The following is a 21,781-nucleotide window of genomic DNA, read 5'->3' on the forward strand; positions in this document are numbered from 1 at the left end:
TTTCACATAACTCAGTGTCCATAGACTGTCCTGGGCAGTTCATATCCAAGACAGCATTCTTGGCCAATATTCTAGGACAAATAGTCCTCAATTTACAACAATTTGTTTAGTGACCATTAGAAGTTACAATGGCACTGAAAAAGTGACTTATGATTATTTTTCACATTTATGACTGTTGCAGCATCCCCGTGGTCACATGATTTACGGTACATTCGGATGCTTGACAACTGACACATTTATGGCAGTTGCAATGTCCCAGGATCATGTGATCACCTTTTACAATCTTCTGACAAGCAAAGTCAATGGGGAAGCCAGATTCACTTAACAACCATGTTACTAACTTAACAAGTGCAGAGATTCACTTAACAACGGTGTCAAGAAAGGTTATAAAATGGGATGAAACTCATTTAACAAATTTCTCACTTAGCAACATAAATTCTGGGCTCAATTGTAGTCATAAATTGAGGACTACTGTATTCCTTCTATTTTTTCAGTTTCCAGCCAAGCTAATTTTAACAGTGACAAACTGCACTTAGTAGGCAGCCTTATTCTAATCCTGAAAATGGCTAAGATGATTGACATCCCCACCACCAGGGATTACTTTGTATCAGGGCAGTGATCAGGTACCCCTACTTGAAATGCATGTTCTAAACCTATAGAAAATTAGGCTCACCAATCAGAAAAAGGTTGTCAATTATAACAACAATACAGGTAGTCCTCAACTTACGACCACAATTAAGCCCAGAATTTCTGTTGCTAAGCAAGACACTTGTTAAATGAATTTTGTCCCATTTTATGATCTTTCTTGACACAGTTGTTAAGTGAATCACTGTAATTGTTAAGTTAGTAACACAATTGTTAAATGAATCTGGCTTCCCCATTGACTTTGCTTGTCAGAAGGTCACAAAAGCTGATCACATGACCTTGGGACACTGCAACTGTCATAAATAGGAACCAATTGCCAAGTGTCTGAATTTTGATCACGTGATCACGGGAATGCTGCAATGGTCATGTGTTCAAAAGTCATAAGTCACTTTTTTCAGTGCCGTTGTAACTTCAAATGGTCACTAAACTCATGATTGAGAACTACCTGTAATACAGGCAGCCTGCACTCTATTGGTCTTTCACAAGGCCATGAATTCCCCCCCAGGCCTTGAGGTTGGGATGTTAGCAGAGGTTCTCTGGCATGAATGTGTGAGATCACTGGTTTTGTGGTTATATTGAGCCCCAATGTAGTTTTAGTTGATTATTTGCTTTAAAGGAATTCTTTGTTTTTATTTTATTTTATGGGTTTTTTTTTTCCTAGATAGGCAGTCACATAAATTTCATTAACAGATAAATTATAACAAAATCATTGCTGTTATATAGAAATATTGCTATTATGCTGTAGCTTTTCAAGCAGTAGCCTGCAAACCAGCATCACCTCCCAACATTTCTTATTCTTCCAGACAAGTCATGAAAATGTCAAAGCAATCACAGGAAAATATAAGGCATCAGACAAAATAACAAAGCACAGCTTTGCCTGGCAAATGAAATATAAGTAAGATAAAATAATTTAACAAGCAACCCTGTAAACCAAGCCAAGCATAATACAGCAGAGAACCCAAGAATGCAATAAATCAATTGTCCCGAATAAATCTCCAGTAACTCAGAGTGTAAGTTACTAGGCATATTCTGATGAACTTCCATGTTGAAACTAATCTTCTGAAAATTCTCTCTTCCTTAATATTCAGGAGAGAGGACTGAAGTAGGGCTTGCAATGATGTCATTGTAGGTGATATATATCAAAAGTGCAATCAGCTCAAAATCTTGTTCATAATTAGCTGTGCTAGCCATTTCCCAACATTTATTCTTTAATCATAAGAATATATGAGTACCACTAGTTTATTCATGATAATATCCAGTGATTTTTGTTTATAACTTCAGAATTACATATAGCCCTTCTGATAGGAGAGACTATGATCAAAAACTTACCCACCCCAAAAACTTACCCACACACCCCAATTTCCTCTGGTACCCCCAAAACTAATCATGTTCACTTTCCCTGTTGACATGGTTGCTTGTACTTTATCTGTGAAATAGGAAATGTGTTTTGATACTATTATGGCCAAACCCAACTACTTCTCTTGGTATACTAATTAACTTTTGTTTAATTGCTTTCACTCTAATTAAGTAAAGTCTGCAATCAGTTGCTATAGCAACATTTCCATTAATACCAATCATCTTTTGATGTTCAACTCTTTTCTTAACACTGTAGCAGTCTTCCATTGGAATGTCAAATGCTTTAACAGATAAACGTTTTGTTTAAAATAGATCCTTAACTATATGCTGCCCTTCAGTACAAATATAAGTACAGTTGAATTGGCCATCTTGCCCTTTTGTATGATATCAACATGGCCAAAATTGTCTGCCTCCCAGTTTTGACCCAATTCAGCTATAAAACTCGTATTTTGAAATCACCTTTTTGGTTGGATTTATTCATGCCTTCTTATATATTGTTATCATTAGATATATGACACACTTTGGATCTGAAGCAGAAAAGGAGGGCATGTATGTCTGTTTTGTTGTCACTTTCTTAAAAAAGGAATGTTTTTTTTTCCTTCAGCCCTTACAGGAGCAGTGCAATTATAGGAAAAGGTGTGTTTGAAGGAGATGCTAATGGTGCAACAAGCTGCTTTGAGCTGGAGTGTCTCCTTATTTCAAATATAATTCTCCAGGGGAATCACACAGCTATGGAGAGGACTATTAGCCGACATCCCTTTGAAAGCACCTTCCCTGCTTCTGAATCAATTGCTTAATATGAAGAATATCCACTAGCTGCCTTGTACCATCCTTCTTTTCTTTTTTTTTTTATTGAAAAAGTTTTACAATTACATTTTCTCCCCAATTCCCCCCCCAGCCCTCCCTAACCCTCCCTAACCCCCCCCCCGACCCACCCCTCCCCCCCGGACTTCCACAGAATATAATCCAAATCAAAATCCCCTTTTTATAAAACTTGAACCCCTCCACCCCCTGTATATTTTTTACATCTTCACAAAATTCAAATATTTCTATCTTTATATAATACTTTCAGTTAAAAGCTATCTGATATTTCCTAGTTTGATATTTATTCTGCACATAATCTATCCACTTTTTCCATTCCCATTCATAAGTCTCTTGTGAGCGATCTTTTAAATATGCTGAAATCTTCGCCATCTCTCCAAAGCTGGCCATCTTCAAAGTCCATTCCTCAATAGTGGGCATAGCTTCATTTTTCCAATATTGACCTATCAGTAATCTCGCTGCTGTTATCATATACAATATCAACTTTGTTTCACCCAATGTAAAACCCTTAACTATATCCAATAAAAACAATTGTAGAGAAAATGAATTTTTTTCTTCAAAACATTCTGCATAACCCACCAAATTTTTATCCAAAAAGCCTTCACTTTCTTACAAGTCCACCACACATGATAATATGTAGCATCTAAGCAATCACATCTCCAGCATTTTGGTTGAACATTAGGGTACATGCACGACAATTTCTTAGGATCTAAATGCCATCTATAAAACATTTTATAAAAATTTTCCCTCAAATTCTGCGACTGTGTAAATTTAACATTTTGAACCCATATTTTTTCCCATGTTTCCAACATCACTGGTTCTGCAAAATTTTGTGCCCACTTAATCATGCAGTCTTTAACCAATTCAGTTTCTGAATCCCTTTCTAGCAAAACATTATAAAGCCTTTTAATATGCATTGGACCTTTCTCTTTTATATGTCTAACCAATTCTTCCTCATGCATCATTATACCAATTTTTTGATCCTCTTTCCATCTCAATTGAAGTTGATTATACTGCAACCAAGTTAAATTAATCCCTTCTTCCAACAGCGTTTCTAAAGTCTTCAGTTGCCATCTGCCCGCACCTGCAAAAAGAACTTCTTTATATAACCCCCACCCCCGAGTGACATTATATTTGTATTCCACATGATATGACCAAGATCCAGCCATAGCGGTATTTTGTAATCCCATTTGAGTCGGTGCTTCTTCCAAACTCTCATCAGAGAATCTCTAAGTATGTGGCTTTTAAATACTTTATCCACTTTGTTCTCATAAAATAAGTAAGCATGCCAGCCAAATTCAAGATCAAAGCTTTCTATATTCAATATTCCAGTCTTTTTCCTTCCAAACCAATCACTTGCTTGGGTCAAAGCTGCTGCTTCATAATATAATTGTAGGTTTGGAAGTTTAAGACCTCCCCTTTCTGGAACATCTTGCATAATTTTCAGTTTCACTCTCGGTTTTTTCTCGTTCCAGACAAACTTATTCAGTCCACTTTGCCATTCTTTCAATTGTTTATCACTTTTAAGCACCGGAATCATTTGAAACAAAAAAAGAAATCTTGGCAAAATGTTCATCTTAACTGCTGCTATTCTTCCAAGTAAAGACAGCTGCAGTTTTTTCCAAGTCTCCATATCTTTCTGTACTTCTCGCCACAACACCTCATAATTATTTTGAAACAGTTTCATATTTGATTCTGCAACCTGAACTCCTAGATATTTTACCTTTGGTACTATCTCAAAACCTGCCTTGTTTTCCCATCCTTCTTTTCTTGAGTGCCACATCCATCAACCTCCATCACTGATATTCACCTTACCTATTTCTGAAGTTTATAGGTATCATTTTATTTAGCTGCTCTAAGCCAGCTTCATTCGTTTTAATTGGCACTGGGTTGTTTTGAAATTGAACATCATTGGACCAAGCCAAAATCTCTTGATATCGGATGAAAGAAGCTGGGACATGTTAGTGATGGAAGTAAAGGTTTATGCCATCATCCAGAAAGAAATAGGCAACTTCATCATTGCCTAATAAATTGTGTGGGGGAAGATTGGATGAGATGTATTTTTGATAATTGATAACAAGGGGAAAACGGAGCAGGGGGAAGCGAAAGTTTCTTATTATATTCCAAGCAAAGCCATCCAGTTCTGTTTTGATTGCAAAAATACCATTATACAATGGCCCAAACCATTCGCTTACGCCTTCTACAATTTTTTAAAAGAATCTCCATAACATTTGATCAGATAACATATTTTCTATGAGTCAAGTATAAGACCAGTATTTTCTGCAGTGGCGTTTAATTTTATGATTTTCTGGTATTAATGGGATGTAAATGTGACAATGTATTTATTAAGATGAAGTTGCCTGAGGCAAAATCAGATCACTATTAAAGGCCTATTTGTTCATTGCGGTTATTCAAATGCTGCATAACAACCATCCCAAAACAGAGGGTAATGAATGGAAAGAATTGTAAATAAAAATGCAAGAAAAATGTTGGTGAAACAAATTTGTAGCTCCTTCCCAGAAAGTGTTTGTTGGCCATGGCTGGGGAGGGAGGGAGAGAGGGAGGGAAAGTCTAGCTGAATGGGATTCTGGCAGTCTTCCTCCTCTGTTGTCACACACACACACACAGGCTATTGGTGGCAGTGGTCAGGAGGAGGACTTCAGTAGACTTCAGTGATAATTCTTGTGTACCTTCCTGCAGAAGGAATGGGCAGGGAAGATAAGGAGAGCAGAGTTGTCTAATGGCTAATGACATGCTATGTAAATAAATAAGAAATCTTTCCTGTTTCTCCTTTAATGCATTACATTACTGATAAACTTTTAGAGATTCAGCACTGGAAATATGAACTGCATCATTTTGTGGAGAGGCACAGAGATAACCTTGGAGAAACTCTGCAGACACAGTTTCAACAACATACATATAAACAAGCTTTGAACTTGGTAAACAAAGAATATTAGGAAGAAACTCAGACAAGGTATAAGGAGGAGGGAAGGGGAAAGTATAGCCAGGTTTCAAGATTGTTACTTTTTATTATTATTATTATTCTGTCATCAAGTTATCACTGATTCTTAGGAACCACATAGGTTTTCTGAAGGAGGATGTTCCCAACCTGAATCTTTAAGCCTTCCAGCAGTGTACCCATAGCTACTGTAACTGAGTCCATCTACTTTAACAGATTAACAGAGTTGGAAGGCACCTTGTAGGCAGGGGTGAAATCCAGCAGGTTCTGACATGTTCTAGAGAACCGGTAGTGGAAACTTTGAGTAGTTCGGAGAACCAGCAAATGTCACCTCTGGTTGGCCCCAGAGTGGGGTGGGAATAGAGATTTTGCAGTATCCTTCCTCTGGAGTGGAGTGGGAATGGAATTTTGCAATATCCTTTCCTTGGAGTGGGGTGGGAATGGAGATTTTGCAGTATCCTTCCCCTGGAGTGGAGTGGGATTGGAGATTTTGCAGTATCCTTCCCCTGCCACGCCCACAGATCCAGTAGTAAAAAAATTTGGATTTCACCACTGCTTGTAGGTCATCTTTTCCAACACACACACCCCGTCCAAGCAGGAGACCCTACATCAGGCATGTCCAAAGTCCGGCCCGGGAGCCAATTGTGGCCCGTGTTCAAATTTCAAGCGGCCCACAGCCTCTTCTCTCCGCTGGCTCAGCCTGTCACTCATCCCCGCCAGCCAGTGTTTTTCCCTTCACCGTGCAGCAGTTCCTGCAGCTGTCCCCTGCTGCCTCCTGCTCCACAGCCACCCTGCTCTGCAGAGCATCTCAGCCATATTTTTCACTAGAAGATGTCAGTAGACCTGAGTCAGCACTCTCGCTGCGTGACCCTTGTGAGCTTGTGTGCCCATTTCTAAAATGGCGACTGTAACTAAAAAAAAAAAGAAAGTTGAGAGTGAGGGCTGCCGTTTCCAGGACAAGTGGAAATTGGAGTATTTTTTTCACTGAAATATGAAAAAAACTGTCTCCCTAATTTGCCAAGAGACTCTGGCTGTTTTCAAGGAATTCAATATCAAGAGGCACTATCAGACGAAACATGCTAACTACAACAAGCTAACTGGGAATGAACGCGGTGAAAAATGGAAGGAACTGGAAGCTGCTTTAATGGCACAGCGCTTTTTCACAAGAGCCAGTGAGTCAAATGAAGATGCCACAATAGCGAGCTACGAGGTGGCAACGCTGATTGCCAAGCACTGCAAACCTTTTTACTGAGGGTGAATTTATTAAAGACTGTGTGATGAAAATGGTGGAGAAAATTTGTCCTGAGAAGAAGCAAGAGTTTGCCAATGTTTGTGGTACAGAGAATTGAAGACGTTTCATCTGATATTAAGAGACAGTTAGAGGCAAAAGAAGTGGAATGTGACTTTTTTTTGTTAGCCTGCGACGAAAGCACGGATGCATCTGACACCGCTCAGTTATTGATTTTTTTTGAGAGGAATGGACAATGACATGAACGTGAGTGAAGAGCTACTTGACCTCCAGAGGCTTAAGGACCAAAAAAGAGGAATTTATTTGTTTCGGTTTGTTCCACTGTAGATGACATGAAACTACTGTGGAATAAAGTCACTGGGATTATTATGGATGGCGCAGCTGCCATGGCTGGTGCACGAAGTAGATTATCAACTAATCTGTAACAAAGTCAGCGAAGAAGGAGGCAAAGCTATAAAACTCCGCTGTATTATTCACCAACAAGTTCTCTGTGCCAAACATCTGAAATACGTTCATGTTATGAAACTGGTGATGAAGGCTATTAATTATATTCGCTCCAAAGCCCTGTGCCACCACCAGTTTCTACTCGACATCCAGGCTGAAAATGGAGATGTTGTGTATCACAACATCTAAGATGTTGTGTATCACAACCATCTAACCATAAGATGGTTCAGTCGGGGGTCTGCACTGCAGCGCTTCTACTCTCTTAGGGAGGAAATCGGACAATTTTTGGCAAAAAAGGGACAACCGATGCCCGAGCTATCTGATCCTGTTCGGCTGGCTGATTTTGGATTTTTAGTTGATATAACACAACATCTGAACATGCTGAACACGAGCCTTCAGGGCCAAAATGCAGTGGTAAGCCAACTGTATTCACATATCAAAGTCTTTGGGACCAAGCTGCTACTTTTCCAAAGGCACCTGATACAAACGCAGCCCAATACCACACATTTCCCATCGCTGCAGGAAATAATGACCAGTTTTCCACAGAACAATATGAGTGCGCAAATAAGGAGGTACGAAGCAGACATCTCATCTCTGGCTGAGGAGTTTCAACAGCGCTTTCGGGATTTTGCAGCTATTGAAAAGGAGATCACGCTTTTTTCCTCTCCTTTCTCTATGGACCCAGATGACGCTCCAGACCACCTGCAGCTGGACCTCATTGAGCTGCAGTGTGACTCCGAGTGTCGCAGTCGGCACCAACAGCTCCCTCTTGTCAACTTTTACTGCCAGCTGGACAGTGGTGAAATGTAAAATTTGTTATTACCGGTCCTGTGGGCATGGCTTGGTGGTGGTGGGGTAATGTGACTGGGTGGGCATGGCCAACATTTTTTTTTATTATTTTTAAAACCATTTTTTCTACAACCTCTTTGGCTGAAATGCTTTTAAAAGCCTCTGACTATCCCAGCTGAGTTGCCTGATTGTCAGAGGCCTTTTTTTCTTTTAAAAACATTTTTTCTACAACCTCTTTGGCTGAAGAGGTTGTAGAAAAAATGCTTTTAAAAGCCTCTGATGATCCCAGCTGAGTCGCGCGATCATCAGAGGCTTTTTTTTTTTTTTTACTTTTAAAAGCATTTTTTCGGCTGAAGAGGTTGTAGAAAAAATGCTTTTAAAAATAAAAACAAAAGCCTCTGATGATCGCGTGGCTCAGCTGGGCATGGGGGTGGGGCAGGGATTTTTGCTACTGGTTCTCCGAACAACCCGCTGCCATCGCTACCAGATCGGGTGATCCGGTCGGAACCAGGAGCATTTCACCCCTGCAGCTAGATAAAGACAGGTTCCAAGAGATTCAAACATTTGCTAAGAAAATGCTAAGCTTGTTTGGTTTGACATACTTGTGCGAGAAGACATTCTCAGTTATGAATATTAACAAGAATGGCGTGAGGACGAGACTAAGTGACTTTCACCTGTGTGACATCTTGCGCATCAAAACCATTGTTTTGAGCCAGACCTGGCCTATATAATGCATTCGAGATCTCAGTATCACCCTTCACATTAGTGCAGTTAAGTTATTTGTTTAGTCTTTCATAAAATAGTTCATTTGCATTTAATGTTAATGGTTCAAAGAATGTCAGGCTGAATGGTCAGCCCCCACACATTTTCACCTCACCAAATCTGGTCCTCCTTGCAAAAAGTTTGGGCACCCCTGCCCTACACCATTTCTGACAAATGGCAGTCCAATCTCTTCTTTAAAGCCTCCAGTGATGAAGCTCCCACAACTTCCAAAGCCAAGCTGTTCCATTGGTTGATTGAATGTTGCTGGTCCTTCTCTTCCTTTTCCTAACATTAGAGCTTTCTCCAGAGAGTTGGGCCTTCACATAATGTGTCTGAAGTAGGATAATTTGAGCCTGGTTATTTGTGCTTCGATTGAGAACTTTGAATTAATTTGTTCAATGATCCATCAGTTCATCAGTGGTATTCTTAGGCATTCTCTCCAACAACAAGGTTCTAAAATATCAATACTCTTCCTATCATGCTTCTTCAGAGTCCAATTTTCACATCCGTAGAGCAATCTTAATACCATTTTCTGTTGTTCCTCCTTTGATGATTATATGGATAACATGATGGATGTCCCCGTTGGTCCCTGTGGACAACTATGTAGCTGGTGCACCTCAATGTTCCAAAAATGGATTTATTTATTTTTTTTGAGACATTAAAGCAGCAGGATCTTTTGCAAGATTAGGGAAGCTGCTTCAAAAGTTATCCCTGTGTGACTCTGCATGCTTTTATTTTGAACAGCTTGGAAAAGATACAGTTATGGTTATGAATCAAAAAGAGATGCGTTGAACGTCTGTGCATTGCAGAATACCTGACTCAGATGGATAGCTTTGGATAGCTTTGCTAATTGCTAACATTAGTTTACTAATTGCTGCAGTTGTGGCCCTTCCAGTTTAATGCAGCAGCTAAGATTTAATTAGATGCTTGAAAATGAAGCTGATTTTGATACACTTTTGAAATTTCAGATATGGCAGTGTGGAGGCTCCCTGGAGATTGTAACGTGTTCACATGTTGGTCATGTTTTTCGAAAAGCTACTCCTTATACATTTCCTGGTGGCACTGGTCATGTAATTAACAAAAATAATAGAAGACTTGCAGAAGTGTGGATGGATGAATTTAAAGATTTTTTCTACATAATATCTCCAGGTAAGAAAATATTTCATTATAGTTTTGTAAAAAAGTACACAAGCACACCCACACACAAATCCACATACAATACATATGCATATATATGTAGGGATGTATATATGTAGGGATGTGTGTATGTGTATGTATCCCATGCAGCATTATTGGTACTGTGATTCAATTTTTATTGCTTTGTCAGTTACAATCAATCCAAATGATTATGATGGAATTCATTTAAGTGGTACGATGTCTTTTATAGTATTGCCATAACATTTAATTTATAATAAGGAAAAACTGAAAAAAAAAGTGCCATGCTGATCAGCATACTTCATAATATCCAAAATACATATTTAACTCTGAGCTTTCAAAAAATAAAACGAAAAGAAGAAAGGCAAACAGCAGGGCTTAAAATTTAAGAGTAGGGGAGTTGATGGAAAGTACAAAGTTCTTCCTGTTCTCTCTTGGCCTCTGCGATTGGGTTTCATATATATTCATATATTTTCCAGGTACATAATGTTTAGGGCTTATTCGGTCAAGTTTCAAATAAAACCGCAGAGAAGGAGCACTATGGGAAAGATGGCTTATTATAAAAAGGAAAAAATCTCTTTCTTCAAATGAAATGGTTCATGACTGTAAGGCAGAAATGAGAGATTTGTGATCTTCCATATGTTACTAACATCCCCAGCAAGCACAGGTGTCCCACTGGTGATGGAAACAATTTATCAAGAACTTCACAGGTTAAATCATTTGTTTCCAAGACTGACACACTTTATTTGGATTCTATTGCATCCTTTTAGGCAGCAATTATATGCATGCATATCTCAATAAACACCCTCGAATACACTGACATTTAGCTCTGAGAAAACACATATAGGAATGCCCTGTAAACAGTGAAGGTTGTCCTCCTATGCAGGTGTATCTAGGGATCAGTTGTAATACAGAAGTGATCATGGAGTGTGCAAAAGCTACCTTTTTATTCCAAAGACCCCTTCCACAGAATGTGATAAAATTATGATGCTCTGGTTTTATAGTTGCAGTAATAATAATAATCCAAAAATAAAAACCTTTTCTTCAAATAGCCTTAAGCAATAGGGAAACAGACATAGAAATGGGGGCATTTCTATCCAGTTCTGCTCTATAAGTTGCTTATCAGGGTCGTTTTTAAAAAAATTATGGATTTAGTAACCTTCTAAAGCAGGGGTGTCAAACTGGCGGCCCGTGAGCCGGATGTGTCACGCGCAGGCCACGTCCACCCCAGCTCCATGAAGGGTCGCAATACGTCACATGATGGCAACAGAACGCCGCGAGTTTGACACCCGTGTTCTAAAGGATAAAGTCATCTTAAAGGTTAGAATATGTCCTTTAAAAAAAAAATCTTTTAGTACTTTATTTTTTGCAAGAATAAATTGTTTCTTTTTTAATTTTAATCCAGCACATAAACCTAAGGCGTGTATATCAAAGAAATCTATTGTAATAAATTAGGATGGCCCCTTTGAATCTTTTAGAATATGAGTGGAAAATGGAAACACATTTAAAATGATACTGCCCCTCTACATCTTGAGATTTTTTTTTTCCACTTGGGGTTGTTTTGCTTTCGGTGGGGAAATGGTGGCTTGAGTGGCTCCCTTGCAATGGGAATCGGCACCACAATTACCTGAGGCTCGGACAAGACCCTTGCAGCCTGAAGAATTCTCCACATTGAAGGAGAATGAACCTATTTGGCCTCCAGGCAGCTGTTCCTTGCAAGAAGTTTGTGAAATGGGAGTTTTTGCAATCAGCTAGTGAATCAAGTGGTTGAGAGGCAAGATCTGGACATTTAGATCCAACTCCCTGTTTCTTAAACTGTAGCAAAACGTAGTCTGGATTCCCAGGATAGAGAGGCCACATTCCAGAGGACAAAGAGGCAGTAAAATTTAGATAATTTGGTCAGGAGAAAAAGAGTTGAAAAACATTCTCCTTTGCAATTCTCAGAGTATATCTATAATGATGCTAATAGGTGCTTGAGTTTGTCAAGATTGCTATCGGAACCCAAGAACCAAGAAAGACATGTACCATTTCTTCTGAGCAGTTACTTTTATTGTTCCTCATCTATAGAGAGAACTCTCGCCAAATTAAATTGAAGATTCTTTGCAGCATCTCTAGTTCAAGCCAAAATTGCGATACGCACTTGAGTGTCATAAAGATACTAATAATCCCTCATACTGGACCAACCTCTCCCAGTGCTTTTATAGAATGGTAAATTCTATAGGGCCAAGCCCAATGGAAACTCAAAAAATGGAGCAACCAAAGGCTTGACCACTCATACCCTATGATTAGTAACTGGAATTGTCCACTTGCCCAGTCAGGCATGATTGGAATCACTGTAAAATAGTTGAACCTATTCTTACCTGTTGTAGCAGGATACCATGGTTGATGATGTCATATGTCAGTGAGGGTGCAGTGAGGGAGCATGCAGGATGAAGAAAGATGTGCTTCATCCAAGTGCTGATGAAGGTTATCCATGTGAGTGGTTCCTTCTCTTTACGAGTCTTGAACTCTGGCTGCATGGGATTTGGATAATTTGCCTCTTTTAGGGTCCTCTATAGTGATACATTGCCTTCTTTTCTTTTAAAAAAATAATAATAGTGATTTTATTAAAAAGTACAACTATAATGAGAAGAAAACTAATGCAACGATAAAAAAGAAGGTACAAAAATGAAATAGAAAACAGAAAAGAAAGAAAAAATAAGAAAAGAAATATATAAAGAAATAACTTTCCCCTTCATCACAAGTATAAGTTCTAGTAACTTATCACCTTTATTTAAAAATACAATAAATTATTTTTTTCAGGGAAGAAATGGTGAACTGAAGACAGCCCCACTGCCTTTTCAATAACCATTCCCCAGAGTTGCTATAATTGCAGTGCTGAAATCAGTGCTAAGATTGTTGTTGACCTGTGCTGTGGTTTCCTGCCATTTTGAAATAGGAAGTGACCGAAAGCTGTAATATTAGCTTAACCAAGAGGGGGGGGGGTAGCAACCAGATCCCGAATCAATAAACAGAAGGAATATCCTGGCTCCACCCTTGGGTGTGGATAGTGTTGCCCACTTTGCCTTATTTCCACTGATGCCCTTAACTCTCCACAACTCTCCAACTCTGCCAAACGTTTCTTCCGCGAATAATTAGCTCAACAAATGCTTTAATAACTAGTTTGTGAAAGAATTACAGAATTACAGTGTGTAATTTCGATGCACCACCATAAACTCACTTAGGATGCGGTCTTCTAACACTGTCATTGGGCTTTGTGTGGTGTTAAACAATTAATAGGAGTCAAGTTTTATACTTAAATGGCGTTTTTCTTTTCTTGATCAGAGACAACAGAATTGAGAACTTGTATTTTTGATCAAGAATAAAATAATGATGTTTTCCTGAAATCTGGTTTTGTAGTACCAACATCTTTAGTACTTACATAACAAGGGAGAGTTGGTACCAAATAGAATATGTTGGGTGCTTCATGATGCATATTGCTGGTGACAGTTCATGATATAATGGTCAATGTCACATGAAGATTCTGTAAACAATAACTGACTAAAGAACTGACTAAAACATTGTAATGAGGCAAAAATGCCTTTCCAAAAGATGGTGGATTCAATTAAATTTTCTGACATGGATGCATTGGGAAGATTTGGAAATGTTTACATCAGACTTTGGGCATTTCTCATCTGAGGCCTGATGCTTTGACTTTCGTAATGTTTGGGTTATTTTTCCCATTTATCTCTTGATTTACTGTTTGCTGTTATGGTCACACCATTAGGTAGCATGTATTCACGTGTTTTCAGGTAACAGATTTGGAACACAGTTAAAATTAGGTAAGTCATTAGGCCATTAATTTATAGTTTTATAAATACCTGTCTTTTCTGCATCCAGTGTCAAAATGTAAAGACTCTTTGGATCTTGATTCTTAATCTATTTAGTCCTGTTCATTGACCGTTTCTTTGAACCTTTGCTTCATTTTTGGTTTTTTGTTTTTTTTAAAAAAAATCAGTTTTTGTAGTAAATTGATCTTTCAACTTACTATTAATTTTACGTCAAAAAAGTGGTGTCAGCTAATAACTCTGAATGTTGCATAATGCAAAGGTTTATAGTCACTATAATTGCTTTGTGGCGATTTTCTATTTTGATTACATTTTTAATTATGGTTAGTAGAGAGAACGGTCTTTTTTTTTTTAGGAAGGGTAATTATTACAATTAATTATATTCCATTTTATCAAGTAGGCTTGCCCTCAAGTAAAATGCAATTGATTATATTAGCGCTTGCTCAACATATGTTATAACTCATTGGATACATTGGAGTTTATTTTGAAATGAATATATAGAATTGCACTATCAATTCTATCCCTGTTCTTAAAAATAGAATTTTCTGTCTCTGTATAAACAAGTCTTTTATTAAAACACTCAAAGCCAGTGGAATTGTATGCAGAAATCAATTGTAAAGGTAGGGAGCATACATTTTAATTTGGACATAATTAATTTTAATGCCATATAATTTTAATTTGGAACTGCAGTTTACATATCCAAGTATTGAATGTGATATTTAGTGCAAAAATACTTTTAGTTTTCCTTTGGAACACCAAAATATTTACAAAAGTGCCTATATATACATAGCTTAAGAAGCACAAACTACATTATATGAGAGAAATAGCTTTCAAATAATTCATTTCTTGGAAAACATTCATACAAATTGTATATATTGCAGAAATATATTATCTATATTTTTGAGTTGCTTTTTTTAAAAAAAAATGATGCAGAAAATAATCAGAGTATGACAGGAAAATGGAAAACTGGAGGAAATTGCCCATCCTCTAAAATAGTTGCTGAATTGCGCTCTCAAATTTAGTATTTACAAACAGAAACAAAGATCCATACTGCAATTGATGTAGTGTGTTTGTGTGCATTTGGATTATTTGTGTGTGCATTTACTTGAGAGATGAGCTACATGGTGAAGAGAGATTATTAGATTTAGAGATGATGATAAGCTGTTAAAGCTGTCTGTACTTGCTGGGATGAAGGGGGAAGTTTCTTCTTTTTTCTTTCCTCTTTTTCCTCTATTTCTTTTTTGTCCTTTTTCACACTTTTTATTTTCCTCTGTAGTTTTTTGGTATTTATTTTTATTCTTTTCATTCATAATTCTTGATAAAGTTATTTTTTAAAAATATTAATTATTAACATATTAATATATCTTGCTCAGGGCTGTTAAGTCTCTGGTGACATTCTCTCCCTTCCAGAGACATGCTTGAGTAAATCATTGCGGGGCATTGAAAGACCTAAATCTGGGGAAGAAAGGCATGATTTTAGAACCAACAACTGAATTACTATCCTCTATATCAGTGATGGTGAATCTTTTTGGCACCGAGTGCCAAAAAGGGAGTGTGCGTGCACTTGGGCCACAACCTGGAAGAGGAGCAGCCCAGGATGCATGCGTGCACCTGAAAATGAACTTCCAGTTTCAGCTACTGAACTTCCGGGTTCAACCAGCTACTCTTCTGGGTTCCTGGCATGCATGCGCCCACAACAATGATGCAGGAAAACGGAAGACCAGCTCTTCTAGTTTCTGGCACTGCAGCATGCAAAAAGGCCAGCTGATCGTCGCACGCACATGCACTCCAGAAACATAGAAGAGGAACGGGTGACGCCATGCATGCCAGGCGACATGGCTCCACATGCCAGTTTGGGCATGCGTGCCATAGGTTCACCATCACGGCTCTATATTTTTGAATACAAGTAGTCCTAGACTTAGGACCATTCATTGAGGGATCGTTCAAAGTTACAGTGGCACTGAAAAATGTGACTTAGGACCACACTTGTGACCGTTGCAGCATCCCAGTAGTCACATGATCAAAATTCAGGCACTGGCGTGTATTTATGACGGTTGCAGTGTCTCAGGATCCTGTCATCACCTTTTGCAACCTTCTGACAAGAAAAGTCAATGGGGAAGCCAGATTGACTTTACAATGTATTACTAACTTAAGAACTGCAGTGATTCTCTTAACAACTGTGACAAGAAAGGTTGTAAAATGGGGCAAAACTCACTTAACAATTGTTTTGCTTAGGAACAGAAATTTTGGGCTCAATTCTGGTCGGAGGTTGAGGAAACATTGTAGGTGCCCCTTAAACGAAGCATAAACAATGAAAAATACCTATGATAAGTGTCAAATTAATAAACACTTATCAAAATAATAGACACAATATAGTAATGTTTGGATCTGAAATAAGGTACTGTATTTTTTGGTATATAAGACAAACTCCTCCCCCCCATGGGGGGTGGAAATGTCTGTGCATCTTATATAGCGAATGTTGCTGAAGCCCCGCCCACCTGCCGTTCCCTACCCACTGGCCTCTGCCTCCCAGCAACTTGCCTCCCAGTAAACAGCCTGGTCAGCTTCAGCACAGCCTGATTTAGCACGGGCAGCTGATTGGTGGTTGGATCGGCCTCTCGGAATACTGTCTATCAGCTGTTCCAGGATGCGGGGATTGCCACTGCCAATCACCACTGCCACCTATCATCGCCTTTGCGCGCCCCATTTTTGGTCTCCACGCGTCCCATTTTTGGTCCGTTCCAGGTGGCGGGAATAGGTGGTGGCAATCCTCGCCGCCTGGAACGGGCTAAAAATGGAGCATGTGGAGGCCAAGAATGAGGCACAAGGAGGCCGAAAACAGGACGCACAGAGGGCAAAAATGGGGCATGTGGGGGTGGCAATAGGCGGCAGTGGCGATGGGTGGCGACTGGCAGCGGTGATCCCTGCAGTCTGGAACAGCTGATAGGCAGTGTTCTGGGAGGCCGATCCAACCGCCAATCAGTTGCTCGTGCTAAATCAGGCTGTGCTGAAGCTGAGCAGGCTGTTTGCTGCAAGGAGGCAAATTATTGGGAGGCAGAGGCAGGGTTTTTTTTCTTGTTTTGCTCCCCAAAAGCTAGGTGTGTCTTATAGCCCAGAGCGTCTTATAGCCCGAAAAATACGGTAATTGAAATGAACAGCTTTGTATATGCTGTAAACTTCATCAAAGTTTGGGAGATTGACTTTTTAATTAAATTACATAGGGCTTGTACTCTCCAAATACAATGTAGCTATATTAGAAGACACTATTATTGTGTGATTGTCTCCTCTTTTCCTCTTGCATATCCTCTGTGGCTACTCAACAGCGATTGTATATGACTGTAGCAGTATAGGGAAGTAAGTGGAGGATGAATGTCACTGCCCTCTATAGCTTAATTTTGTCAGTAAAATGGCTTGCAATTAAATTTATTTGATTTATGTGCCACCCATCTCATCTAGAGGGACTCTGGGCAGCTTACAAACATTAAGTTTCTAAATTTGGGAAATGAGAAAACATTTTGAATTTAAGGCACTTAGAACTGAAATGCTGTAATCCATACAAAAGAAGGTGTCCCAAGGCCATTTTAACCATTCAGAAGTATCCTAAGCAACGCAAGGCAGCCAAGTTTGCAAGTTAGAACACTTGAAAAATGGTTAGAATAGCATCAGGAATCTTTGGGCAAAATTAAAATACCATTTTAAATTTGAAAGAAAGCTTTCTGACCTTGAAACTAGATTTTTCTTCCAAACGGCTCAGATTCAAAAGATTTCACACACTGTTTATATTCTAGCTAATGTTTCCCTACTTATACATCATGGCAAACTATGGTCAGTGTAAAACAACTGGATGGAGCATGGAAGCTGTGACCCCAAGAGAGTAGAAGATAAAATTCTGTAGTTTTTCCTCTTAAACACTGAAAATGATGCCTGGATTGATTATCCAGGGGTGAAATCCAGTAAATTCTGACAGGTTCTGGGGAACCGGTAGCAGAAATTTTGAGTAATTTGGAGAACCGGCAAATGCCACTTCTGGCTGGCCCCAGAGTGGGGTGGGAATGGAGATTTTGCAATATTCTTCCCAGGAGTGGGGAGGGAATGGAGATTTTGCAATATCCTTACCCTGGAGTGAGAAGGGAATGGGGATTTTGCAGTATCCTTCCCCTGGAGTGGGGAGGGAATGGAGATTTTGCAGTATCCTTCCCCTGTCATGCCCACCAAGCCACACCACACCACGCCCACCAACCCACGCCTACAGAACGGTAATTAAAAAATTTGAATTTCACCACTGTGACTATCTCTATATTTTATTAAGTCTTTTTTTTTTTTTCCTGGCCAGCAATTGATCAGTTATTTATTTGGAAAAAAAATAAGTTGCAATTTTTCAAAATTTTATTTTGGTAGCTGTTTACACTTTGAAGCCAGCTGCTTTTCATAAATCTAGTAAATACATATATGAAAATGTAACTTTCTGGCTCTTTATAAGACACTCAAAGGGACACTCTTGGTGAACATGCATCTTTAATTGGTTTCTATTACTTTTTCTTTTTTTCAAATCTTTTCCAACTCAAACAATACTATTAGGCTGGATGATGAAAACTGAATATAAATTGCAGATAGAACTCCAGGAAGAAATAGGAGCTTAGGATAATTGTATCTTTCTACCTTTATACTCTGTTTTCTAGAAAATGTGTCTAGATATATTTTCTTCCTCATTACTTCTAATCTACTCCTTAGGGAAGTTCACTGCCTGTCTGAAAGCAATGATTGTTCTTATAGCTTGTATCTACAGATTTTATTTAAAAGCTCTAACGAAGACCTTTTTGAAGATTGCCTTCCTTTTGAAACCATCATCCCTGTTTCAAATATAATAGGTAGTGTGATATGGATAAGGTTTTATACTGTAATTGTGTGATGCAAGTTTCTGTACACAAACCAGTGCTTCTGTTTAGAGTATATGTTAAAGATCATGTAGGCAGCAGTTACTCTTGAGCATCTACATTATAAACATCTTGTAGGTGATATAGATGTTTCCAAATGTGAGCAGGATCCAAGATGAAAAAGATAGAGGTTTTCAAGAAGAGACTGGACAGCCATTTGTCTGGAATGATATAGAGCAGGGGTGTCAAACTTGATTTCATTGAGGGCCGCATCAGGGTTGTGTTTGACCTCGGGGGGGCCAGGTGGGCATGGCCAGCTCGATGTCACTCATGTCGTGGGTGCCCGTGCTGGCCCGAGTGCTCTGCCAGTGAAAACAGAGCTTGGGAGGGTTGAAAACGGAGCAGCCCTCCCGAGGTCCATTTTTGCTGGCAGACACACCACAGGCCGGTCTTTCATTGTTTTCAGGGTGGCCCCGCGGGCCAGATCTAAGCACCCCATGGGCCCTTGAGTTTGACACCCCTGGTATAGAGTCTCCTGCTTGAGCAAGATGTTAGATTAGAAGACCTCCAGAGTCCCTTCCAACTGTTATTCTGTTATTTAAGATCTGTTCATTATTAGTTTGCTTAAAAGGTAAACAGTTCTGAATCTTGACTGAAATTCAGGCAGGAATTTTTAATAGTAATATTGGCTGAGCTGTCAAACAATCATACCGGTGTTGGAGGAAGGCTGGTGGGGAGGGGGGAAGATTTTTATTTGATTTCTTTCTCTCATCTGCAGTTCCCTTGCTCTATCCCAGACTTCTTAGCTTGGGGAAAAAAATGAACAAGAGGAGACATGATGAACACATATAAAATCGTGCCTGGCATAGAAAATGTGAAAAAGGATGAGGTTTTCTCTGTGTTTCAGATCATTAAGGGCCATGCCTTGAATTCTATTGGAAAGAATTTTACAAGACAAAAAGAAGCAGTTCTTCACACATAATTAACCTGTGATAATGACTAACTTGGATGGCTTTAAAAGAAGAGTGGATCAATTTACAGTGGACAAATCTAGCAAGGGATATTGAACTTGATGATACAGTTTTAACTGGAAAGAAATTAGGCATAATGTGGTAGTATTTACAACCCTGAAAACATTTTGAATTGTTTCCCAGTTCTTAAAAGATAATTTCATAAACCACAGTTATTCTGGTTCCATTATATATTTCAATTTCCGTTTTTGTTTAAGTTTCAGCAGTAAGGACACCGAAAGAAATTATGATGGGTGCACATCATTTGGAAAACACTGACAATAATAGCCATTGTCTCCCAATCTGTACATAGAAGGTCACAGATTCTATATTGTGTTTCCTAATTGTAGAAGTGACCTGCATTCTCAAATATATCTGATACAGGTATATTCACATAGGAGTGATAGTTAAGGTTTGAGGTGGAAAAAATTATTTATTGAGTGAGGATACATTGATGCACGTAATTTTAAACAGTGGATTAGGATCCTGGGTAGGGGGGACGTGGGACAACTCAGTGGTTTTATTTATTTTATTTTTTTTAAAAAAATCTAATCAGGCTTGTGCAAGCAAAATGAGAGTGCTGTCAAGACTACCCTAACTCTCAGACATACAGAGATGAAGTGCAAACAAAGCCCAGCATGAATTTTGAAAGTAGTTCCCAGAATTGACCTTCACCAGTGGCTCATGCAGGCAAAGTGCTCTGAAAACTAACTCCTGCCTTGTATTGACCTTTCATTGGCAAAACAGGGAGCAAAGCTCAGAGATGGCTAGACCCTTTCCAAACCATCTGCAAACCTTTAGAAGTTTGTTTTATTGTTGATTCTGTATTTTAGTTTCATTCATCAGGGCAGTCATGTAAATTTATTTAAGGAGTTTGAGATATCATAGGATATGCCTGGATATCCACGTAGTCCCTCACTTAACAATGGTAAATTGGGACCAGCAACTCTGTTGCTAAGTGATGTAGTTATAAAACACAATGACACAACTGTGCTGACTTAACAGTAGCAATTGTGGCAGTCCCAGTTGCCATTGTTAGCTGAATCTTGCACAGTTGACAAATGTCCCACATTTGTGAGCTCCTGAAGTTTTCCCCGTTGACTTTGCTTGTGGAAAGCCAGCAGTGAAGGTTGGAAATGGCTGATTGCCATTTCCAACCAGACACCACATGACTGCCAGACACCACAACACCATAATTGCCAGCCGGTTGCCAAACATCTGAATGACAATCATGTGACCTACAGGAACACTGCAACAGCAAGGACCTGTCTTAAGTCCCCCCTCATTCAGCACCGTTGGGAGTTTGAAAGTCACTGAACAAACAGTTGTTCCCTGAGGGGATGGGAATAAGAGGTTTTTACACGCACTCATTCCAAAATTACCAGCTTATTTTACATTCAGTGTTAAGAATTGAAGCTATTGAAATCAAAAAAGGGAAAAGAAATGCAACAGACTGCAGAGTTCTCTGCTGAGGTGTTACAAAAAAGGTTAAGTTCTCCAGGGAAACAGTTTCTCCCTTTACAACAATACAACAATAAAAAAAAGGTCTGTTTCTCTGGTGAACTTAACCTTTTTTGCAACACTTCAAGCAAAATTCCCTCTGTCTCTTTTTTCTTTCCCCTCCATCAAGGTGTTTTCTGTCCTTTTTTTCTTCTTTTCGCAGAGAAGTTGTCCCTCCTTCTTCCCCATCCCCCTCCTGGGGTTTGTGTTTGTGTATTTGTTCTGGATAGAGAGACATGACCAAAACTGAATGTTTCTGTTGGTTACAAATGTATGTTATAAATAACATACATTATAAATTTATTTATTTATAAATGGGCATTGTGTTTTACGGGCAATTAATATTCATTTCATTGTGTATAAGAATACACAATTGTAAATGTATCCAC

General features: G+C 38.9%; 1 protein-coding gene across 8 annotated transcripts in view; it reads left to right on the plus strand.

Annotated features, from left to right (window-relative positions):
* The window catches only part of GALNT13 (polypeptide N-acetylgalactosaminyltransferase 13), a 233,083-nt gene that overhangs the window by 160,311 nt on the left and 50,991 nt on the right, over positions 1-21,781 (plus strand). For all 8 annotated transcript variants that reach the window (XM_087881889.1, XM_087881887.1, XM_034425248.3 and 5 more), the window contains exon 8: positions 9,995-10,175. In XM_087881889.1, coding sequence (XP_087738015.1) covers positions 9,995-10,175 — 181 coding nt within the window. The remainder of the gene's footprint in view (positions 1-9,994; positions 10,176-21,781) is intronic.

Source organism: Pantherophis guttatus, chromosome 1 (assembly GCF_059756535.1).
Source record: "Pantherophis guttatus breed Tessera chromosome 1, ASM5975653v1, whole genome shotgun sequence".
In the NCBI taxonomy this organism is placed as follows: Eukaryota; Metazoa; Chordata; class Lepidosauria; order Squamata; family Colubridae; genus Pantherophis; species Pantherophis guttatus.